At 38.5% G+C, this 25,498-nt stretch overlaps 1 protein-coding gene across 1 annotated transcript in view; it reads left to right on the top strand.

Moving 5' to 3' along the window:
- Positions 1–25,498, top strand: part of fstl4 (follistatin-like 4) — a 269,449-nt gene that overhangs the window by 228,141 nt on the left and 15,810 nt on the right. Inside the window, exons 7-13 of the mRNA XM_041801878.1 lie at positions 37–203; positions 6,720–6,840; positions 12,923–13,084; positions 19,589–19,723; positions 21,991–22,017; positions 23,157–23,275; positions 25,092–25,241. Of these exons, the coding sequence (XP_041657812.1) occupies positions 37–203; positions 6,720–6,840; positions 12,923–13,084; positions 19,589–19,723; positions 21,991–22,017; positions 23,157–23,275; positions 25,092–25,241 (881 nt within the window). The remainder of the gene's footprint in view (positions 1–36; positions 204–6,719; positions 6,841–12,922; positions 13,085–19,588; positions 19,724–21,990; positions 22,018–23,156; positions 23,276–25,091; positions 25,242–25,498) is intronic.

Genomic DNA, 25,498 nt, shown 5'->3' with positions numbered 1-25,498 from the left:
CACCAATCATCCCTGTTCATCCTCTCATCCTAACAGAGGTTGTGCAGCTGAGCCTGGCTGAGGACCAGCAGATCAGTGTCTCAACGGTAACAGTGGGCCTGAGTGCTGTCCTTACCTGTGCTATCCAGGGGACGCTACGCCCGCCAATCATCTGGAAGAGGAACGGCATCATTCTGAACTTTCTGGACCTGGAAGACATCAATGTGAGTGATCATGCTTTATTCTGTTTGAATTTTTTAAAGCATAATACATCTCTTTATTTCGTTTCCATTTATGGTTCTGTATTTGATGTTTGTTGAAGACCTCATCCATCTAGCTATGACAACTTATGTTCATGTGAGGTCAGGGGTGATTATTGGGTATACATTTGGATTATTTTTAGGTCACAAGGGCAAGAAGAAGTCCAAAAAAACCAAAAAGATACACAGACCTTTGTAATTAAGCTTCCAGTGCCTCACAGAGAAGCATTGGCTGTGTTTCTGATAAATGTGAGTATAGTTTTCACTCGTTTTTTGGTTTTACCAACTCCTGAGAAACATTGGACTCATCATTCTTTGCTTCACGTTTGCTCTCTTCATCATCCAGTCACCAAGTATCAACCATTTGATGCTAGACAGGTAATATAAAATGGGTTTTACTGATTGTTTGTCTATATCTATTAACATAGATTTATGCTGTGATGCTGCGTGGAACAGTGTGTGTCATCCCTATTAAAAACTTCCCAGCAGTGTTGAATCTAATTTGAATATGTGGGCATGCTTGTTTTCAACTTGTTCTTACAGAAATTCAATCAGACATACTGATTAATATTTATTTGCAGTAATATTATTAACAGGCATAGCAAGAGGCCAGAGTGTTTGGCTCTGAAAATTGATCAAAAACAAATTAAGTTTTATAAAAATTGAAAATTTCAATTTGTTTTTAATGCGTCAAGTTTTAATAATAAAACTATAGGAAGGAGTGCTTCTTCGACTCCATAAAAAGTTTGTTTGAGGTGCTCTTTGGGAAAGGGATTCCTAGAGTCATTGAATAAACAAGAAAAAAAACTCCAGGGCACTCTCTACAAGGATTAAAATGCATTTATTTTTATGGCATGTTCATGTGTAGCACTAAAAACACACTTCAGTGTGTTTCGGCATCAAGCCTTCATCAGGAAGTCAAAAAAAAACCTTTTGACTTCCTGATGAAGTCAAAATGCCGAATGGCTCAGGTCCATCTGGTCGCGCCATAAGGTGTATGTACTTAACAGAAAACAATGAATACAGTTCCAGGGTGTTTATACACTCTAGTGTCGCTTCCAGCAAAAACATGGAAGTGCCTTTTTCAGAGCATTTTCCCCCTCATTATAAGGAATTCTTTAATGAAGACCAAACAATTGGAGGCTGTGAAGGTGGGCATCACTGAGCAGTGCTGATCTTAACTTGCTGGAAATGCCTAGTGTGAGGGGTTTCTATGTTACAGAGGTGAGTTTGGGTGAATAAACTGTCAGCCTATGGCAGCCTCAATTAAAGACACATCCTGTTACAATTAATAAAAATGAAGAATTTCTCGATCTCTGAAAAATTTTGGAAATATTCGAGATTCTGTAAGACCGTAACTCCCATCCATCTCAGCCCTTTCCGTGTCTTTCTAAAGGCTATTTTTTCAATTCCTGGATAGATGTACCTCTGCTGAAACTCTTGGGTTTGGCTACTCTTTAATGATTCTCTAGTCCTGATGAAATAAAGGCTTTTTATTAAATACCCCTCTGAGTGCTGGAGACCTCTTCAATATTTACCTCCTCACAACCTTTAAACTTTTTTCCTCACCCATGCAGTAAAAACACTTCCAGTGTGCACCCTTGTGATCAAATACATTCAAAAGTCCATGCAGACCTTAGAGGAACCCAGCAGCTGACAGGTTTGTGTACAAGCTGCCCCCAGAGGCCACACAAACACCTGGAACCATGATTTGCCTAAGGCATGACAGAACATGAAAAGTAAAGCTGCACGTAGGAAAAAAAAAAATCAAGGATCAAACATACAGATAAGTTTCCCTGGCTTAAATTCACTCCCCAACCCTCCCCATGACACAGCAGACTCTGAGTTTGTTCACTGCTTAATGAACTCTGTGGCCCTGCTCCTGTTCACTCACATCTGCTCAGGTGACAGCACAGCACTGGCCTTGCGTTACCCACCAGCGGATCACTATCCACTAATTGCATGTTAATGAGCGGCCTTGTTGGTCTGCTGTGATGATGAGCTGATAAACAATGTCAAGTGTTGAGGTGGAGGCTGGAGGGGGGGCGGTGGCAGCAGAGGTCCCACAGGCTCACGACCGTGCATAATGAATTTCCACAGAGTGCAGTGATCTGAGCAAAGGAGGGAAAGTGGTATCCCATCTGTGTGAGACTTTTTGGTTACAGATGATACATAAAAACTTTAATATAGGCAAAACATGTATATCAGTAATTTGTTTTTGACAAAAGGCTTTGCAACTTTAGTAATTTATGTGACACCAGATACCAAATTCACAGAGGAATGAATGAAAAAATAAATTGAAAAGTGATTCCAGTGTCTTTTAACTTCTTTAATGCAGCTTAAATTTGATTAATAAGGCTTTTTATGTCTAAATGTTATGGCACATAAACACTATTTGATAATTTGCATTTGGGCATATTTTATTTGGAAATAAGAAGCACTGGATCTCTCGTATAATAGATTTTAATGTCTGAATGCAATAGAAAGATGGCCTGTCATCCTTTAACAAAGCCTTTGACAAGAATTCAAAACAGTCATATTGCAACAGTCAATGCAAAGTAATTTGTTAGAAATTAGTTTTGCAGCAAAATAACAGAGGTTGACATTAGAAATGAAAAAAACACTAACAGAGGCAAGAATGCAGACTTTTGTTCTCGAGTCTTTTCTCAAGCATTCCCTGTGAGTTACTTTTGAGCACTAAAATTCAAATATTAAATTAAAACAGGGAGGGAGCCATGCTTTCTTCTCCCTGTCCATTAAGAACACATGTTGTCCTTCTGAGGCAGCTGGGGGCCGCAGTGCAAGACAGGGTAGTCTCCGTACAGGTCATCAGTCAATCACAGGGCTTCACTTTCCTGTCAGCATGCTGTCAGCACACTGTTGCCTTCTGTTGAGCTGTGTTGATTGGATACAGGCTTGATTTTTAGAAGTTTTGTTCACCGATGATTGAAATCTCTCCGCTCTCTAAAACATCTTTTTCCTCTCATGCTGACAGCTGAGCCTCTGTTACAATCAGGCTCATTTTTCTGCTCCCTGCCTCTTTCTGCTTAACTTCCACTCCTCTGCTCTGTTTTATGTCTTTGTCTATCTTTTATTCTCAATCAAACTGGGTATTTTACACTCTAAGTGGAATAGTTTCCTCAGAAAGGAGAGAAATTACACTTGGTATATTGGTGGGTGCAGACCTGTGATTGCTGAAACAGGTGCAGACAGAACGGCAGTATAATCTGCTGAAACTGCTTGTGCTCGTGTTACTGCTACTCATGGGAGGGGGGGGTAAGTTGTTGACCAAGAGGGATTGGAGATGGGTTCATTCAGAAATTAAATGAATAATGTATATTTGCTTTAACAGAAACAATAATGGCACAACTACTTTATTAACGCTTCTACTTTACAAAATTAATGAGGCTTTGAAGTGAATGCAGGCTAATGTTTATTGCATCAGTGTTATTGTGAGCTATGAAAAAGCAATGATCATCACAGTTGGAGAGCAGGTCAAAGTAGATTTTGTAATTGCACATATGAAAAGTAAAACTTTAATGAGGGACTTTATTATCAATTTGAATGTAGCTACTGGACATCTTCAGGCATGTCTTTAGAAGAAAATGAAAATAAAAGCCTGTAATAATTTTCTTTTCTTTTTGGGTCTGTCTTTCTACACTTCATTAACCCAGGCCTTAAACAAATATCCTTTTTATGTTGCAAGGAGTGATGAAGGTAAAAATCTCTCCTTAGAATTCATTTATGTTCAGTCACCTTGGCACCAGCCAATCAGACACGGAGAAGGCAAAGTGAAAGGGTCAAAGAACATTGCAACATTCAATAACCATACTTCCCTACATTTCATTAAAAAAAGAATGCCTTAAAGGCAAATGCAGAATACACTCCTTCTACATCCAGTTAGATCTGCATTAGCAAAGAGGAGGTAATGCCCAGTTATGAAGCTGTCAGAATTACAAGGATGTGGAGTAAGGTCCAAAGCATGATTCTGATGATTGTGTGTGGAAACAAGTAACACAATAATTAGTTACAAGAACTTAGCTAAATACCAGGGTGCCAGAGCACTGTCCTTCCCTCTCCACAAGGAGAATGACAGACTTTGAAATACATAAGTATTTGTAAATCAATGTAACAATAATATGATTATAGAGTTAAATGTGTAATTTGCAGTCAAAATGTAGAAGAAAAATGTTTGACATCTGAAGTTACTTCCTGGTTCCATGTTTCTGGTCAGGGTTCAAGCTGCACTCTGGGCTTTCAATTGATTCTTGTTAAGAGTTGCACATGCGCACCAGCTTCTCTACAGAACAAGAGGGGTGAATGAAAAAATGCACTCCTGGGTGTATAACACACTTCCACCCTTAAGTGGCTTGCAGAGGTAAAGTCACAAATATTGAGACATAAAGAGCAACACATGCAGTGTCACAGCAGCAGACCAAACTATCATGACAAGGCAGCAATTTTTAATTTTGTTTGCACAGAGTTTATAAATGTATGCCTCTAAGTATGGTGTTGTTTGTGAAGTATGTTAATTAAAATTGATTGTTTATCTATTAAAACTACTGTGCTATTTTGGTTACCCTGTCAATGGAATTATGTGTAAACATCAAGTTAGCAAACTAAAATGGTCCATTTACAAATCTTATACCATTAAACAGCCTGTTTATTTCCCTTTTAAATGGTGCTACATTTATAAGAGGCATGCATTAATGGGATGAGAAGCAGAGCTGAGTATGTGGGTTGCGCCCATGAAAAATTTGCCAAATTCCCCTGCTAATATCAAACAGCTTATTCTGCCATTGACTCTTGATTGATTTGTTGGATTGGATGATTGACATCTGAAGAAAAATACTGATATTTTAACAATTTATTCATTTAACAAACAGGAGCCTCAGTAACGTATAGAAGAACCATACACCGCCACAACAGCCTGACTCTTCCTCCCCATGCTAGTCACCAGCCTGATCACACACTGCTGTGGGATGGCTTCCCATTCTTCAACCAGCATTTGTCGCAAGTCAGTCAACGTGACGTTATGGTCACTCTGGCACAGACAGCTCACCCAAGCTGACCCCTCAAGTGTTCATTGGGCTTAATGTCAGGACTGCTGGCAGGCCATTCCATCATCTCCATTTGAAATTCTGGAGGTAGTCTCTGACAAACCCCGCTCTGTGTGGGCGAGCATTGCCATCTTAGAGGATAGAGTTCAGTCCCAGATGGGAGCTATGGGATTGCCACTGGTTGCAGAATCTCATCTAGATATCTCTCTGCATTGAGATTGCCTTCAATGATGACTAGCCTTGATTTTCCAGTGAGAGAGATGCCGCCCCACACCATCACACTGCCTCCACCAAAAGATGTCATTATCGGTGCAGCAATCATCGTAGCGTTCTCCATATCTTCTCAACGCTTTGACCCTATGATCCAACTGCCATAGGCAGAATCTGGACACATCACTGAACATAACATTCATCCACATATTAAGGTTCCAGTGTCTGTGTTGCCAACACCCGGTGCAAAGTGACATTGAAGGGCAGTCATGCCAGGCCTCCTGACATCCCTATGAAACCTGGAGATTGGAGATTGTCTGGGACTGTCATTCTCAAACAGTCTGATGATTTGACAGAAGACTTTAGAATTGAGGGCACCTTGATACAGATTTTAATGATCTCAAATTAGTCATTTTTGGAATTAAAAGGAACTAAAACTTTTAAACACAAATGTATTTAGTATAAATGGCTCCATACATTAAGTCATTATGTTTCAGCCTGAATGCTCTTTTCAGTTTTAGTTGCTTACCTAGAGGAAAGTAATTTCAACCTTACACTGAGGTCACAAAGACACGCTATGAGGTTGCATATCTTTCCTAAACCCTGAGAAAGAGAGCAGCCATTTGTGGTTTCCATGTCATGACTGAACCCCAGGACATCTGCTCTGCCACTTGGTGGGACAGCAGACTATTTAATGCCTTAATCCGCCCTAAGCTGTGGCTGGAACCCCCTAGTGACTGTGGCATGGTGCACCAACAACAACCCGCTTCATTCATCAACCTAATGGGCTTTATATTTTTAACCCTTACCATTTATCAGGCTGAGGCAACATGATGAAGGCAGAGAGGAGGCTCAAATTCCCCAACGCCTGCTTCAGCTCAACAGGGATACCGTTGATTCATGGTCCCTCTTCCTTTTCACATCACTCTTTTTTTCCTCTCTTGTCTTTTCCCATCACTCCCTGCTGTTGTGTGCCTCCTCTCCCTTCTCTGAGCATCCATATGAGTTCTTTCCAGCTACCTCCTTCTCTCCCTCATTCCCTGTGGCTCTTTCCTGCCCCCTATCCTTCAACACTATTCCCTGTCCTACACCCTGTTCTTCCTCTTCTTTCTGTCTTTCGAAACTCTTCTTCCTCTCTTACACTTTTCTCACCACCACCCAGCCTCCTCTTTTCTTAATTTTCCTCTTCCCTCTCTTCTGTGTATTACAGGACTTTGGGGATGATGGCTCCCTGTACATCACCAAGGTGACAACCATCCACATGGGGAACTACAGTTGCCATGCCTACGGCTATGAAGACCTCTATCAGACACATGTGCTGCAGGTGAATGGTCAGTAGCGTTTCATTTCTTATTTACAGTGGTGGGAAAAGTGTGAACAAGAGGCTTTGGTTAGGTTTGTGCTGTCTTCTGAGAACAGACTTTACTTATTACCTTCCAGTTTAAAAAAAGTCAGAGGCAATTACACCAACAAAGTGTTGATTAAAATATTTGGAAACAAAGGATGTTACAGTGAGTGCTGCATTGTCTTTGTGACTCAAATCCTTTATGTCTGTTTTCCTCCCATCACCTTTCCAGAAGGATTTCCCATAATCTGTGTCTGACACATACAAAATAAATGATTAAACCATGAACAACATGGCTGTTGACACATTGTAATCCAAAATAATGATTTCACCCAGAAATATCCCATGGTTATATGTACCTCTGTGTGGAAATCCCTGCTCATCTGAGGAGAAATGGCCCATCCATTCATGATATATACTGCTTGTCCTGTTTGTGGATGCAGGGGCCTATAGCCAATCCCACCAGTCACTGGGCAAGAGGCTGGCTTCACCCTGGACTGGTTGGCAATCAATCACAGGGCTGACATGCAGAGACAAACTGCCAGTCACGCTCCCACTCACACCTACGGGCAATTTAGAGTCACCAGTCAAACTAATGAGCATGTCTTTGGACCGTGGGACAAAGTTGGAGTACCTGAAGAGAACGCATGCATCAGAAAGGTCCTCTCTATCTGGGGGCTGGGACAAGGAACCTTCTTGCTGTGAGGTGATGTCACTAACCGCTGCACCACCAAGCGCCCAAAATAAAAAGCAGCTTCGCTGATACTTCAAACTGCCTTTGGTAGCACTGTTCAACTGTGTTACTATAAAGCAGCTCACCAAGGGAGAAATAAAAAACTAAAACAATACTGTGAAAATAATAAATTTAAAAAAAAATGTCACTAAGTGTGAAAACACAGCAAGCACAATAAAAATTTGACATTCAAAGTTTGTTTGATTCCAAAAAATGTCTTTTATCAAGGAAAACCAGATAAAGGAAGACACTTCACAAAAGTGTAAACTCTTCTCCACTAAATGCCAGATGATAGATCAAACCTTCTGTACTATTAATATTTTCCTCTGTCTGTAGTGTTAATGCAGTGTGCAAATGCAAATAATTTAGACTGACAACACATTTAAAAAAAAAAAAAACCTTCAACACTTAAAAAACCTAAAGACAGTCTAATGGGAGTGCTCCAGGTATAGAAGTACTGTTTGTATGGGATTAGTATTACCTGTGGACATCTCATAATTCATAATTTTTGTGTGGTGCATTCTTGTATATACTCAAATTTACAGACAATTCTGAAGGAAAACATAATGTTGCTGTATGACTGCAGCAATGAAAATGACCGGTGAATTTTTATTTCTATAGTTCATCCAAAAAAATGCAATGTTGTGCATATTGTGTTCTGCAGGTAACGTTTCCTGCCTGTGTCCTATACATACTCTAAAATATAGTTTCCAATAGACAACATGCACTTCAGTGTTTTTTTCCCTCAACATATATATTTTAACATTTTAAGACATGTACCAAGCACCTTTAACACCCCTATTATGCATTAAGGTCGTATAAGTCACCTGTGATTATCTGCAGCTGATCAGACAGAAAGAGAGGGCACGTTGAACATTCCTCCCGTTAATGAATGAGAAAGAGAGACGTCTAATAATAAAATATGAACCTCTTCTGTTATTTTTAATGGTTTTCACGATGTTGATGCTGTGGATGTTATACTGAACTCTGTAAATTTGGGATCGTTGCGCATCCACAACAAATGTCCTTGCGCAGTTCAGCTGTCGCAGCCCAACCACTGAATGTTAAACAACACATTTAACTGCACAGCTAAATGGTACTGATTTAAGTAGCAAATGTCTAAAACATTGTAACCAGATGCTCTCCAGGATCACAGGACAAGGAGCCAAAAGGGGGATATACTTTATAAGATCGGGTACTTGCAAAGAGAAACTGTAGGAAGCAGAGCAGAAACTGTGCATATGAAGAGAGCAGTGGTGCATGCACGCACATTTGGGCTGCAGTTTAAGTTAATAAAAATAAAGCTATTTTTACACATAAACTGAAATTACCTGAAAGAGGAGCACTTTTAATAACCAATATGAGTCTAAACTTTGTTAACAATCTCCTAAGCACGAAAATCCGCTTGGGCTATAAAAAATATAATTAGCACCTTAAATTACAGACATGGTATTTTGCACAGGATTAAAATTACCTGTGGACCTACGTGTGTACTAAAATATAGGTGGGTAATTTGCCTCGGAATTTTTACTCCAAAAATTATGGACATGGTCGATTTGCAGGCGATTATAAACACAGACGCCCTGCGCAACAGTTACAAATTACCAGATGTCCCTTGGTAATACTAGTCCTGTGCGAATAGGGCAGAAAAACACCACTGAATGGGAAATCCAGTCCTTTGTATGTTTGAAAACAGGAAATTTCATAATCTATACTCCTTGTCACTCACAATAATTCATTTCAATGATACCTGTGCCTCAACTGGGATCTCGACCCATTGATCTCCGCCCACAGCACACAGCTAGCAACCAATGCCACACAATGCCCCATGGAAGAGAAGGGCAGGGTGAGAAATTAAGAAGAATGCACCAAAGCCCACCGTTTTGAGAAGGCTGTTTCTTATCATAAATTTCCTCTGGTGATCCATGTTACATTTTGACCAAAGCACAGTACAGGTGTTACGTTTAGACCACAGGGGACTCCATTTAAATATGTAAAAGAGGTATAATATGTCACCTTTAACAATATAGTATGAAAAAGTGCGTCAGAACTTTTAAGAATTTCAAAAGAATATTATCCAAACAAATAATATATTAGCTTAAGAAATACATGAAAAATACTCATTACTCAAAAAGTTTGCAAAACTAATTAATTAGTTAATGTGATGTTGAGCCCCTACTGGCTGATTGCACATTTACTGATAATAAATAGTTTTCCTGTATATTGTTGACTTGAAACATAAGTGAGTTAGGTTAAAGTCTATAAACCTACTTGCATAACAAAATACAGAGAAGATTCCCATAAAATGCGTTTTTCAGCATAGGTGGTTCACAGAATAACAACAGTTGAAGCACTGCATCAAAGTGAATATCTTTCCATTTAAATGACATCATGCAGGTTGAAAACTAATGGGTGCTTGCAGCTTATTCACTTGATTCAATGCAGTGGATAAAAGCTACTTAAGCTATCTGCAAACCTGCAGACACAGTCTCCACTCACGCTGATTTTGGCAGGCTGAACTTAGCAAAGTAGTGTCTCACTCATATTAATCATCTGCATAACAGTTTTTCTCTCTCCTGCCTTTACAATCCAGAGTTATTACCTGGCTTTTCTCCAGAGGAATCCAGGGAGGAAGAATTTTAAAAGCCGTCCTACCTGTAGCATAACAAATCAAAGATACAGCACTAATTTCTTCTCATTTTTAACAGTGCAGCACAAGGTGGAACAGTGCATTCTAGTCTTAAGATTCATTTTTCTGAAATATTACATTTTAGACCTCCAATAGGAGAACAGAGGAGAGCAGAGGTGCCATGGGGACTGACTCGCATCCTGAGGGATGACTTATCAGTAGAGTGCCAAATGTTTATTTGAGAGATTCAAAGTATTTTAGTGAGACAGAGTGAGGTGAGATAAGGTGAAATGGAAGGATTCCAAGTGTCACATTAAACTAAGTGGACAGGCTGCATGCTGTTGTGTTAGAGCAATAACACTCACATCTCCTGTTTTTACTGCCATGAAAGAAAAGACAAAGCTGCAGCTTCAGTATCAGCAGAGTAGTTGTAGTGGCTGTCTAGTACTCTTTTATGGTATGATAGTGTGACAAGATATTTTCATAATGTCAAGAGTGAGATCATTGTTCCAAAAATGGAAGAAAGAGAGGTCCAGAGTGCTTTTGGATAGGAAAAACTGAACAAGTACTTAATAGAGATAAACAGAGGACATCACAGGAACTTTTAACAGGCTGAAAGTGAAGTGTATTAAGTTTTTAATGGGAAGAGGGTGTTTGGATAGAGAGCATTATTTCTTTACTCATTACTGTAAAATCTGGATTATAAATCACACATGTTGTTTTTTGGGGTACAGTCCATAACATGCTATGCAGCTATGTAGCTTTCTCAGTACCATATTTTTTCACCATGAAAGGTTTGTTTTCTTGTTAGCTACCATTACAGCAGCTGAGCTCTAACCTCACTCATGATGTACCAGCAGGCCTGCCCATTGAATTGGCTGGGCCAATGAAAAATCCAGAAAATGGGTCCATCCTAGTTATGAGTTATTGGTGATGTCAGTGCATGTGTGTTGGACCAGTATCATTGGCGCCCCTACCCTAACAGTTAAGGTGTGCTGAGCCATTACTGGGTTCTGGTGTTCAAGTTACTTATTTGTGCCACTTTTTAACCCCCTTTCAACACTGTTTCTGCTCATGTTTTCCACATTTGACCCATTTTTCCTACTTTTTGCCCATTTTTTGCACCTTCAGCTAATTTTTGCTTCTTCAAACCCAATTACCTACTCAGTAACCACTTTTCATCACTTTATTTCTGCCAGTTTTTGGCCACTTTTAACCCTTTTTTCACAAATTTTTACTTTTTTTGACTCTTGTTGTTTTTGTTTCTTTTACCTTATTCACTGACATCCTGACATTTGTGCACAACATGGCTTAGCTCTGAAGTCTGAAATTATTTTTTAAATGGTTGAGTCAATGTGTTCATTCACAAAAACGTAATTGTAAGAACAGGGGTTTGCATTTTGAATAAGGCTATATTTTGCTGCAGCATAAATAAAGCAAATTTGGCTTTTTTTTTGTCTTTGATTAAAATAGTTATTATTCAGGTTTAATATAGGCCTAAATATTGTTATCACAGATTAACTTTAAAATGGACCATGATGAAGAGACACCCCATTCAAGAGCAGAAAGCTCTCCCCTTTATCCCCCTTTATGGGCAGGCTTGTGCACCAAACCAAGAGCCTGTAAGTTGTGCTGCCTGTCGCTTCTTGTCACTTGTTCTCTTCAAATGAAGACTTTTTTTTAAATTTATAAAACCAGCATTTACTTAACAGCATTACACAGCTTTCTTTATTATAATGATTTAATGAGGAAGAAAATAGGTTAAAAAGTGGTGCTACCAGCCTGGCAAGCTTTATTTTGTATCCCAGTACATCCTAGCAGTTTTCAGTCAGGTCAGGTTGAAGCAATGGGTGATGGTGGTGGCTGCACTATGCATGTATTTGCAAGGATGGTGATGTTTGTCAAAAATTCCACCTGTACTTCTATTAGCATGTGTTCTTTAAATGTATCCTGTTTAAAAATGCAATCCAAACCTAAAAAGTTGTAAAAACTGTAAAATGTATCTCATAAAATATTAAATAAACTCAATTATCAAATGGTTTTTAGTTGAATCCCAGTGATGAAGAGGAGTAAATATATTTTCACATTCAACTGACAATAATTGAAATCCTGCTTCTAATACACTTAAAAATAATAATGTTGAACTTTGTGAAGGAGAAACCTTAAGGGGGAAAACAACAACGCTACATAAATAAGCAAGTAGCAGGAAGCAGCTGCAGCATTAATATTGCATAAAGGTTAAGGGGAAAGGTTGCAGGTTGAACAGGAGAAGTGAGGATTTGGCGTCAGCCTCAAGGTTAAGAGAGAATGCCCCGCATCTCAACTAGAGAAGGACATCTTACCTGTTCATGTAAACTATTACCTCATATTTCATTTTCTCCCTCCGTTCCTTCACATTCATTTGCGGTCTTCTCCCCAGAGGGACTGGTAAGTGGTAGATACATCCCAACATCTATTTCATGCAGGACTCGAGCTGTAATAAAGCAGCCCCAGAGCTCTTGGATTCTTGTTATGTGTGAATATATTCCATGCTGGGGTGAGACAAATTCCTCTCTGCCCACTGCGTGTGTGGGTGTTTGTGCTATATTCCCCCAGGAGTTACTGTCTACCATGAAACACTGTGTAATTATGTTTTTTTTTTTTTCACTCACGCCTCTCTTCTCTCCCTGTTTGTGTCTTCGCTTTTGTTTGTGTTTGTGCGTCCAGTCCCTCCAGTGATCCTGGTCTATCCAGAGACGCAGGCCCAGGAGCCCGGTGTGTCTGCCAGCCTCCACTGCCACGCCGACGGCATCCCAAATCCCAAACTGCTGTGGCTGAAGAACGGCATGGACCTGCAGCCCAGATCCTCCAAACAGCTCTCTCTCATAGGTGAGGGCTGTTTGAGTGAAGCAGAGGTAGCAGTTGTATGCCAACACTGCAGAAATCTCTTTAAACTTTGACAGTGATTGTGGACAAAGAAAGACAGCTTAACTTTCAAGCTTGAGCCCTTTCAAACCAAGTGTTTTTCAATGTAAAATCACAGCGACGCCACTAGTCAGCAGTACTGATCTGTCCTTTCTATTTATTTACATCCTAAAACAAGGGGATGAAACCAAGATTGTGCACTCTCTTGACTTTCTTCAATATAAACCATCTTTTTTGACTGAAAAGGGTTTGAAGGAAGAGAAATAAAGTGAAATATACTGTGTGTCAAGAGTTGGCAGCTACTTATGCAGTCTGCTTTTAAAGACACACTCTCAATATCAGAGAGAAGGAGCAGGAGGAAGCGCTGCATTCCTTTTTATGGCCCACTTCTCATTAAGGGAGAGTTTATTGGCTGTGTGTGGGTCATTACCTGTGGTAATAGCCTGTTATCAACCCTCAGACACTCAAACATGGGAGGTGCTGCAAGGTTCACCAGCACATAAACACTGCTGTGGCATTGGTTACAGATATTCAAGCTAATGCCAATGATGGCAAGGGGTAGGAGTAAATCTCCCCGTGTGTTTTCTCCTTTAAAATAACCTCTTTTTTTTTTTTTAAAGAAAACTTCAATGAAAAATAAAACAAAGAAAAGTGAAAAGAACAGAGCAGGAAAGTGGTATAGATTACTGTTTCATGCAGCAATGCCTCAAAACAGAGCTTAAAGCAAAGAAGACATTTTGATTTGATTTTTCACAGCCACACATTATGTTAAAGTCAGGGTGTAATAAAGACACAATAAAAGTGTTGCCTTCATCCTCATATTTGGCTTCTGTAAAATCTAAACCACACATGCTGACAGTTTGTGGTGAAAAGTATTGATTGAAGGCCACAATTGAACAGTAAAGAGGGAAACTGCTTTCTGTCGCTGACCAGAGGAAAACCTGTTCTCCAGCTTAGATCTTAACGTCTTAGATCTCAACCCTTTGTTTTATTTTGGTAAAAAGCAAAACTCTTGACAGCTGCATGCTGAACTTGACAGGCATCATTATAGGTCATCATTCTGACCAGGATGCATTGTGGGGGAAAAGGCTCTGCACATTTCACTCTTGTTTTCACTCTAATCAAAACCCTCTGTGATTAAAGGCAACAGATGGCTGCGAGCTGCATCTATCCATGTTAAAATTAAACTGTGAGCTACATTTCTCTTACTTGTTAATTTGTAATTGTGGGCAAGAGGAGAAATTATCTAGTGAGTGAAGAAATAGCACAGTTCCTTGGTTCCTAGCTGTTCCTTCTGGCAAAAGAAAAAGAAGAGTACCATAGCACCCATTCATTATACACATCATACATGTTAGGGGTGTGAATCTCCTTCTCAAAATGATTCTATTCAAATCTCGATTCCCAGGCTACACTTTGATTCAATGATGATCCATTGAAATACAGAACGATTCTGTTTGATACAATTAGGTTTGATCTAGTGCAAATAAATTGTGGAACCAGTTAACTTTATCATATAAAACTGAGAAAAAGGGGTAGATTCAAAATAGGCTATGTCTTTGAGTTTATCTACAAGAGACAAAATCCCCAGCCTCCTCTGTCGTTAAGTTTATGAACTGAAGTCTTCATCACACACCTGCCCAGGTGTGTCTTGGACAGGTAGTTGGAGTGAAAATTATTAAAACAGTTTTGGCTGGTACGTAAATGTTTGCCCATAATAACATGTCAGTGGGCTTGAAAGTGTTAATTCTGTCACCAAATCAATCATTCCAAATGACACATTCAGGCTGTAAGCCCCAGTAATAAACCTGTGGATACCATAATAACCTAAGACTTCTACTTCTAAGTTTTGACTACATGAAGTGTTTATTTTTGGGTCTGTCTGTGCTGCTTGCTAGTGTTAGCATCATAGCTAATCTTAAGCCCTGACATGTTAGGGGAGATTTATGTGTTGCTGTTGAACTAAATGGCTTTTTTTCCGAAGTGTACAAATGGGCAGAAATTTTGAAAATCATCCTTCTGTCATATCAAGTCCACATGACTTGATTTCTGAGGGAGAGAGTAAAGTCAACTGTAATCGCATGAGATTGAAGAGCATGGCGGAGCACAGCCTTAGTGAACCTAACTATAACATTAAAACCAGTGCATAGACTGATTTATATTACATTTTTACCAATCCAGGGCTTCAGAGACCGATGCATTCAAATCTTACAACGTAAAGATCATTTAACCAGTCCAGATAGGTTTATCTTTACACCACTAAAACATGTGGTAGAAAATTAGTTGTGATTATTTTAGCCTGCACTGCCAACAGAAGACAGGTTCAGGTCCTAGACTGTACACCCCTAAAATGGCAAAATATAGACCCATACTCCATCAAAATAGGGACCTTACTGTGTGCTGTGTAAAGTTTATTATTGTAAAAGATCAATATTGGTAATTAGATTGACAATATGGGAAATTTTATTAATGTGGCAACCCTTAACATCTGAGAAAGCGATTTAAGTAAGACGTATACACTTTTAGCTAACAACATAACAAAGTAGGGTTGTCACAAGTTTTTAAACTTCAGTACATACTTAAAAATCTTTAATTATCATATTTCAATATCATTTATACATATTGATATAGATATATATATATATATATATATTTTTTTTTTAATATTTGTTTTTCTTTTCCTACCCCCTTCATCTCTTACTTTCCCTCATGTACAACTTTAATATCATCGCTCGTCTGTCTTGTTATTTCTCACCAATAAAAATAATAATAATAATAATTAATTAATTAAAAAAATAAGTCGAGACCCCCAGAAAATGTTGGCTCAACTATATGTAACTTTTAGAAAAAAATCAGTGTAACCGTTGGCCATTAGGCAAACTACAACAGTACTGTGTAGTAGCTTTGCTTGTCCACGACGACGCACTCTTGCACATGAATGAGCTTCCAGTTTATCAGCTGATACACACGCAGACAAAGGTGATTTACTGGCATCATGTATACAGAGGAGGTAAGTTCGGTAACAAAATAAAACACTAAATGAGCAACGTGACGTTAGTATTGTCTGAATAGCATCTTCGTAAGCAAGCTAACGTAATTTAGCATACATTTTATAGAACATAAAACACCTGCATCAGTCAAGCTCTTGTTTAGCTTGACGGGCTTCAGCAGATAAAACTATCTTGGTTTTTTTTTTATGTTTACGCTGAGTTTGTGTGGATGTCTGGGTTGTGTGAGCCGGTCCTTTACTTATGATGTTTTAAATTCCCTTGATAACTACTCTTATACTCACATTGACCAAAGAGTTCCAGTTACTAAATTGTATATATCCCAAGATGGATGCTGAAATTCACTAACATAAAGGAATAGACAGACAGCATCCCTATCCTAATTTCCTCTGGCCAGGCGGTCTGACACACAGACCTTATATAACCTGTGTTATATCATCAGCTTTGGTTTCACCCTCTTCCAAAATGCTTCTGTGGCCATCAAAAGGTCGCAAGGTAGTATGTCCTCAAGAGCAGCATTATTTAAGTGGCCCAACACTGACCATGGAAACATCAGTCTGTATTAGAAGCATTTTCCTTATGAAGCTCTGCATATGTTAAATACATCCAAACCCTAAAATCACACTATCATGTTCCCTTTATTTTAAATAAAGCAAATACATTGGCAGAATTTTAGTTCTGAAACATTTCCAATGTATTTGAGCAATTAAGACAATGCACACTGGCTTCTGCTCATGGCAGCTTTTTGTTTAAAATCTGACTGAAAATAGAGAGCATTGCTTTCAAGCTAGTTCAGGCAGATGACTCCAGCCGCAGTGATTTCACACTCGGTGTGCATCATTCTCCTTAGTCACCTCACAAATATATCTTTCCAAATGGCGGCCTATTTGAACGGCAAGATTTTAGTTTCCTCCCTCTGCTCTGCCATAACTAACAATGCCCTTCCACCAGCAGCATGCACCTTCGGGTTGGATTAGGAGATTTAAGCTACTTAATCATTACTCTTGAAATATGTACCGTGCTTAACAAATTTATTAGACCACCACCCAAAGTAAGGTTTATGCTGCAGCTGCCCTAAATTAACAGCATTGGTAATTACCAAAATCATTTTTTATGTTTCTGCAATGGTTAACTGAAATGGTATTTCTAATGCTAAAATACAATTATTATTGTTATCCATGAATTTTCAAATTTACTGATTTACAAAAAACTAAAAAAAAAAAAAAAAAAATAGTAATGCACATTATTATTTCTTCATTAATATGTCAAATTATAGTTATTTACTTGCATTCCTGAACAGAAAAAATAGTTTTAATGGTTGAATGTTATGCTTGATTAATTTCTGACTTCTCAGAGAAGCCCAGTGGGCCGGCTCAAATTTGGGTATAGAAAGGTAAATTCAGTTTGAAATCCCTCATTCCTGTTCAAAATGGTAAAACGTGGAGAGCTCACTGAAAATGAAAGAGTCCCATTCAGACGATATGATGTGACTTATAGTGAAATATATACATATGTTACATGTACTGCTGATTGTCAATAAAACGTAAATTAAAAAAAAAAAGAAAATGAAAGAGTCCATATTAAAGCACTTCATGATGCTGGATGGTCTCTGAGACAAATATGACAGGTGGTCTAATAAATTTGTTAAGCACTATACATGTTAAAGGACTGATGGGTTCAGAGTGTGAACATTGTATACAAGCTCTCCCGCTGATGTAATAAACATTTAAACTACTACTACTCACTACTAATGATCATTGGGATCAAAGCGATTACATCATTTAAAAACATTTTCTTTCAAAAAGACTTTGAGTACCTATTATTCTGACAGCTTTATGACAAAGAGTCAGATTCTCTAACACATCCAGAGGACACAACATTTGAAACTGGAGTTGTGTTGCCACTTTAGGCAAAAGGCCCCCCATTAACTCCCATGCCTATACAATATTATTCATTTTCCCTCTCAGAAACAACACTCATGAGTCAGAGTAATGAGGACTTTCAGTCTTAAATTCTGACAAAACCAATACAACACAAAATCCCCATTATTTGAAACTGCCACGAGGTTGCAAAGTGAAGATATAAAAGCTAATTTAATGAGTGGTTGATTCAGTGGTTTTCAATAAGAATTGATCAGAACATAATTATGAATTAGACGTAATTAAAGTGGTGTTTCATTCTATGAAGGCTGCTTCAAGGCAGATTTCACTTCAAAGCATTGCACACTTCTTCTCGATAAAAGAGAATTATCATCAGAAACCAAGAAGACATTTCACTAATGTGAAAAGCTTTGCATCAACTTCTGTAATTGTTATTTCACAACCCAGTGGGCGTGAATCAGACGATGGGGATCATTTCCAACTTAGAAATGAGAATGACATGCTCTGTGCAAGTGCCTGCTATATTGCTGTCTGGTAAATATTTATTATGCTGAATAAACACGAAGAGTATGGAGGTCTCAAGTTTCACATGTAGAAAAATGCAGGAAGAAAAGATGAGAGAGGCTAAGTGTGAATGTAATATACCTACTGAAGTCCAAAGAGACTAAAGATAGTTCAAGAGAGGTACAGAAAGCAGCTCAAAGTGCATTTATGTTCTTAAAGCATGGCCTTTAGGTGCACCACACACCAGTGCTCTCTATATAGCTCTTAAGTGTGTGATGTGTTCAAGGTAGTGCTACATACAGTACAAGAAGAATCAGAGTGCAGCTGTACATCACAGAGCTCCACTCTACAGCTAACATCAGAGAGTCTTCCTCTGATCATGACTGCTGTGTCTAACATCACCTGTCACCTCCATCATACATCAACGACGACACTCCAGGCACACAATGCAGCTTTGTACTGTATGTGGGGCGCAGGAGTGGGAAACTAGACTTCACTCTGCAAGACAAAAAGGCTTGTGAAGTACAATGTTTGAATGCGAAGTATTCATTTTTATGTTGAAGGCTTGATATTTTCATCAAATTTACTGGGCAGCAAAATATTCAGAAACTTTGTGAAGTTACAGAGAGTTGAAAAGTCTCAAGGCTGCTTTAAGCCTGACAGAGCAATTCCTATTTGCAAAAATAAACTACATTTTTACCAAATCCACTCAAAGGCAGGGGCAACACATTCTCCATAATAGCTGTAAATGCTGTAGTTTTTTCTCTTTTAGAGTGAAAACACAATCCTGTTATGTTGTACTTTTATGCCAATATGACAGTGTTTATAACACATTTTTACAGTCAGTGCAACATAGATGCATTGGAATATTTTTAAATTAATATTTTTTTACTCAACCATGCTAAACTGAAGGCATTAGAGCCTTTTCTCATAAAAGCATTTGATATTTTACATGAGACTGTCTGATGCCCATCATAAATGCAAATGTATTATTCTCCGTTAGGATTTCAAATAATAAGACAAGGGCAAATGAGGACAGCAAAATTGGTGGTTTTTTTATATATTCTCTCTTCTTGTAGCAAACGGCAGTGAGCTCTTCATTGGCAGTGTGCGGTATGAGGACACTGGAGCCTACACCTGTATCGCCAAAAACGAGGTGGGAGTAGACGAGGACATCTCCTCTCTATTTGTTGAAGATTCAGCCAAGAAGACACGTGAGTAATCAGTATCAAATCTCAGCTATAACAATGTCTGTGTAAACAATGCCAAATAAAGCTTAGGAGATAAAAGGAAAACTGTAGTATATCCAGCATATTTTGCCTTATGATGGATAAGATACTGAGGAAAAGTCACTCTCCCTTACACTTCTCATATTAGATTAACAGCGGAGCAGCAGTACATAGAGTTAAACTTCTATTGCTGATGCATCTACCGAGCCTATAAAAAGTATTCGACCTCTCGGATGGTTTACCATTTAATCAATTTTATATATCAATTATGAGTAATATAATTTGACGACAAAAAATTTACAAAAACCTCTTTAATGTCAAAGTGAAATCAGATTTCTACATAGTAGTGTCAATTAAATAAAAAAAGTAATGTAAATGGAGTGTTTGCATAAATACTCACCCCCTGTAATTCAGCAGAAGATTTGCCAGTTGGTGCCAGTAGTCTCATATTAGTAAAATAGGGGTCACATGAGTGCAGTGAATGTGACACCTGTGTCTGGTCCAGTCACTGGTTAATCACTATTCCTGGCTAGATTATGGAAAGTACTGTATGAGTTAAGTAATTTCCCAATCTAAAATATCTGCTGAACTAAAATAGTCAGAAGTACTTAGCAACATTTATCATTTCAGAGTGGGTACTTAGGAGTTAAGAATTCCCACAATAACAAAATAAAAAAGAAATGTGTAATTTGAAATAATCTGTTGTTGTTTCAATATTTTGTATTTAAAACCTTCTGCTCTAGTTTAGATTTTTGTACTGTTTTAAACTAAGGGTAATTGATTTCTGGTTTGGATACAGAACTGCTCTTAGTTTGAAAGAACACTAGGAACTTTGGGTAAATCGAAGGTTAAGAAACAAACTAACTCACGGAAAAGGGAACTAGTCATGGATTGAAAAGAAAATTAGCGAACAGTGAAAAGGTAAATGTTTGGTAATACATGGTAAAGATGACTTTTGACTTGTCTACTGAGCTGTCTGAGAGTTTTTTTTAAAGTGAAATGAGACATTAAGGAGCAGCGGTGGACTTATTTTTCATCACGGTGGCTGCAGGGAGATGTTTCAGTGGCTTAACCAAAGTGCTGAGAGAGACAATAAAGCATGAGATTTATATGTTTAAGCTGAGGGTTGTGTCTGAAAACTGAATTTCAAAGCATTACACTATGCTTGGACAAAGTAGCTTACAATAACAGCTGAATCTGTGGCTAACTCTGTTAATGCGTCTGTACCAGCCACTACAAATATGCTGCTCTATCTTCAGGCACCTCTTCCACTCCTGTAGCTGTTGTTAACCATGACGGTGACTTTTACTCCAGCTCCTCAAATACCATCAGCTTACTAAAGTTCTCTTCCCTCACAGAACTTAACAGAAGCATATCTTCATCACCAGTTGTGTTAATGGTTGGCAAATCATCTCTGCTCTGGTATCATCACAAAGATGTGTGCCAACCATTGCTAACTGTGCTAATTGTGTATCTTTTAAGTAAAGAGAGTTGCTGCAGCTACTATAAGGCAGTTGTTGCCGCAACCCATAGAAATACTGAAATTCTTCTCATGTCTTACTGAATGTGTTCAACTAAATGAACTATGAAAGTTCGGTAACACATAAAATACTAAATGAGTTGAAAACTGTACCCTAAAATGTGCTCAGTGCCTGAGTAAAGAAACCTTACTTGAATAATGATGGCCACATTGAGAACTGTATGAGTATTTGAGAACTTGTACTATCCCTATCCTTGGTGTCTAAATAAAAAGCATAATTCAAGGGTATAAGCCATAAGTGAGGTTCATTTCTAACCCAAACACTGTAAATAAAAGGTTGACGAGTCTGTCCAGTTTCTTCAGACTGTCAACTCTAAAAGAGGCTTCACTCTCATTAGATTTCAAAGTTTAAACAATCCAATCACATATTTAATGCTTCTTTGATACTCTGTCTTTCATTAGATTGCATCATTTTGATGAGTTAACCATCTTTACCTAGAAAGAGAATATCAGGCCAGTGGATATTAAACAGAATACCCGATGACTTGTCCTCTCTCAAGGAAAGAGTGATCTCTTGATTTAAGAGGAAATATGATCCTGTCAGAGACAGTGGGGAACATTTTGTAGCTGTCAAACATGTTTTGTTTGTGGTGGCATTTGAGAAATCACCTACTCTGTTACTTGGAAGAAGATGTCTTTTTTTTCTAAGGGTAATTTAATGTTTTGCTTCTCTTTGTCTCCTCATTCTTTTGCTCAATGGCTGACTCTGCAGTTGCAAACATTCTGTGGAGAGAAGAAGGTAATATATTTCACATCTTTTAAAAGCTTTTGTAAATAGGTGGCGCATGTTTTGCATCTCTCAAAGTCCTGCAGCTGGATATCTTCACTTTCAAAGATGTTTGCTGAAGTGCCCAGAAGAATCACAAAGTTGTTTTCTCTCCAGCGAAACTCTACTTTAAATCCTGCTTTCCTTCCTCCTGCACGCTCAACGTGTTCCATCGTTTTGCTGGTGTGGTTTTTAATCTGTTTTTAGGATCACCTGGGGAGGAAACATTTACACAAACAGGAACTGTTTGCATTTTGCAAATAAGACCACGGACACAGCGTGGTGGTGTGGCGGAAAACAACTTTGTTTTTCTCTCCCAAATAATTATTACTACCATCTTTATGCTAACATACTACACTGGAAGACATGCTGTGGTTTAGAGCACAAAATAAATACAATCTGATTTATTTACATCATAACATCATCAGTTTTACCACAAAACACATGAAGGCAATGTGCTTTAGATGGCAGTGTAAGCAATAGATTATGTGAGTGCTTACTGCTGCTTAAGAGTTGATTTTGTCTCATGTACACACTGTTTTTGTGTGCTAGTCTGTATTTATGTATGTCTCATGTATTTGAATTGCATGCATGTATATTTTGTGTTTTCCTGCTATTGTTTTCTAGATATATGCATAACCCTGATATTTATGCATGCTCCAAGAGTATGAATCCCAACTTTAACATCTCTACAAATGTTGATGTGTTCCTGACAGCAGTAATAGCTCATTGCTCATCCTAATGCCTTAACATCAGACTGTGATCCTTGCTAACTCATCAACAGCTGTTTACACTGAGCAGACAAGATGTGAAATGTTTCCTCATACAGTCTTTAATTTGATGCCTCTTGCTACAGCATGTTGAGAGCGTGTTGCTGACAGAGCCTTTTGTAGGCATTGTCAAAATAGCTGGCAGCTACAAGCTGTCCATTCCTGCGAATGTGATAGCATGCTAACAGCAGTCCTGCTATGTCTCCTGTAGCAGGGAAATTGAAATGCCCATCACATGTGTCAGATAAGACAGGAGCAGGGCATTTCTGCTGTTCTCATTTGTATTTGTTGCTTGTTTTAAAGCTTTTCTGTCAATATCTTTCTGTCTGTCTTCTGTTCCAGGGTTGAGTGTGGGAAACATGTTCTATGTGTTTTCTGATGAGGGCATCACTGTCCTGCAGCCCAGTGAGTGTGAAATACACCGACACATGAAGCGGACAGAGAGGATTGTGGCCACCTATGTAAGTGAATCTTAACACATTGTGTTGGCCATGAAACTAAAGTAATGTAAGATGAAAATACATTTTAAATGAATATTTTGTGTCTTTATCGTTTCTCCTGGTATCTCTCTAAATAGCTTTAAGTATAGGGTTATATTTAACAGCTGAGTTGATTCTTGTTACAGGTGCAATGTATAATATTTAGCCTTGTAGCACTGAGGAAAGCAAACATGGCAAAAATGAAATGTAACATTTATAAGTAGGCCTATCTAAATGAGTGTTTAATCACCTGAATATAAATATTTTCTATTTAATTAGAACAAGTCTTATAATCATATATGAGGGTCCCCTCCACAGACTCTGCCATCTTGGATTTTTGAGTCTTGCATGTTTCTATAGTACCACAGAAGGGTCCAATTACACAAACATTTTTAAAATAATGCTTAAGGTGACAATCATAATCTAGAATCTGATTGTACGATGTCACTACATTTTATGATTTTAATAATAATAATAATTATAATAATATAAATAAAATAAAAAATCATAAGAGAAGCCATGCTCCTATAGTCATTACATATGTGGACTCTGCTAAGACTATCTTCCCCTGTCAGTCTCCTGCCCTAGTAATATCACCGGGCTTGACTAGCATTGTAATTACACTATCTACAGGAATATTAAGGTACCTTGAGAACATATAAATCTCTGTTCAGCCCCCTGTCAACTAAGATTTATCACTCTTTCCCTCAGTCTATCTCTCAGTCTGTTATGTATACCTCTTCCCAACATTGTATAAAGCTTTAGTTTGAATCTCTTCTAATCAGCAGATACAAAATGATGACAAATCCAGCCTTTTCCTCTTCTCCCTGTAGTCAACTTGGGCTTCTCACCCCCCTCATTGTAATGGGATTACTTGTGTCCATTAGTCCACAGCTGTCTCACCAGTAGACTGTCTGTAGTTCATAGTAGAGACCCTGAGGCTTTTAATCCACTGGAGGACATCCCTCTCTCTGAGCAATGGGCTTTAGATGGTAAAAGTTGCTTGTTCTTCTGAGAGATTTGGGTTTTACAGGGCCCTGTAATTGTATTAGAGATCAATACAAACTCAATAAGCCATGTGTTAGCCAGTTCCTGCTGTAAACAGCACTTTCTCCACTTTGGGGAGGTGGGGAGGAGGTGGGAACTCTTGAAACATAACCTTTGTGCTTGTGTGTGTGAGAGCATAAATGTCTTGTCAGCAAAGACAGCAGGCTGCAGGGCCTGTGGGAACAATGTAATACTAGGTAATACTGTTCAATACTGGTACATGAATTTGTTGGGTTTTTTTGTCTTAAACTGGTCCAAATAATGACTTTTAACGACATGGGAGTTCCTGTTTGTCAAGGGTACATATTTATGACTATAATTAGTAGAATCAATAATAAAAGTATTGCTAAAATGCAGCAGCCACAAATGCACATGTTACGTTTAAACAGGATTGAACGAGGGATGGACCAGTAGTATATTTTTCTTGGCCACTGTAGCTGCAATGGTCTTTTGACTTCTTTTTTTGTTTTTAATAACAGTTTTCTCAGATTAATTATTGAACAAGAGTTTGATAAATAATTATACTCCTATCATCACAGAAGGACCCCAATGAAAGAAAAGACCTGAGAGAATTATTCTGATTTAAAGTAAAAACTTTAAACTAACCATTGGTGAGGAGTGATGGAGTGAAATGAATCCGACTGCTTATCTATGATACATCAAGGAGTCTTTCCAACCTTTTCCTCCCTCTGCTTCTCTCCGACTCCTACTCCTCCCATCACCCTCTCTGTTCTCTGTTGGTTCTCCACAGGAGGAGATGTGCCCTAAAGGTGAAGGGGTGTCACCTCAGCACTGCGTGTGGTCCTCAGCAGTCAACATCAGAGACAAGTACATCTACGTGACGCAGCCCCTCCTGAGCCGACTGCTGGTTGTCGATATTCAGGCACAGAAGGTGGTGCAGGTGGGTGGAGTCAGTATCAGGCCTGTTGAAAAACATCAGAATAGAGTTTCAGAACATCACAGACTGTATTTATCCATAAGTTAGTGAATGACACTACAAGGCTTCTGCAGAGAAGTTTTCATAATGTTGAAGTCTTGATAAAGTTGATCACTCAGACTAATGGAAAGAAGTTAAGTTTACTTGAAGAAGTCAGAGAAGTTTTTAACAGCACGATTACCTGTTAAGTGACTTCAATCTCCGTTTTTTTGTTCTTTTGG

Source organism: Cheilinus undulatus, linkage group 12, assembly GCF_018320785.1.
Source record: "Cheilinus undulatus linkage group 12, ASM1832078v1, whole genome shotgun sequence".
Lineage (NCBI taxonomy): Eukaryota > Metazoa > Chordata > Actinopteri > Labriformes > Labridae > Cheilinus > Cheilinus undulatus.
Note: the sequence above shows the minus strand (reverse complement) of the source record. Positions and strands in the feature narration are given on the sequence as shown.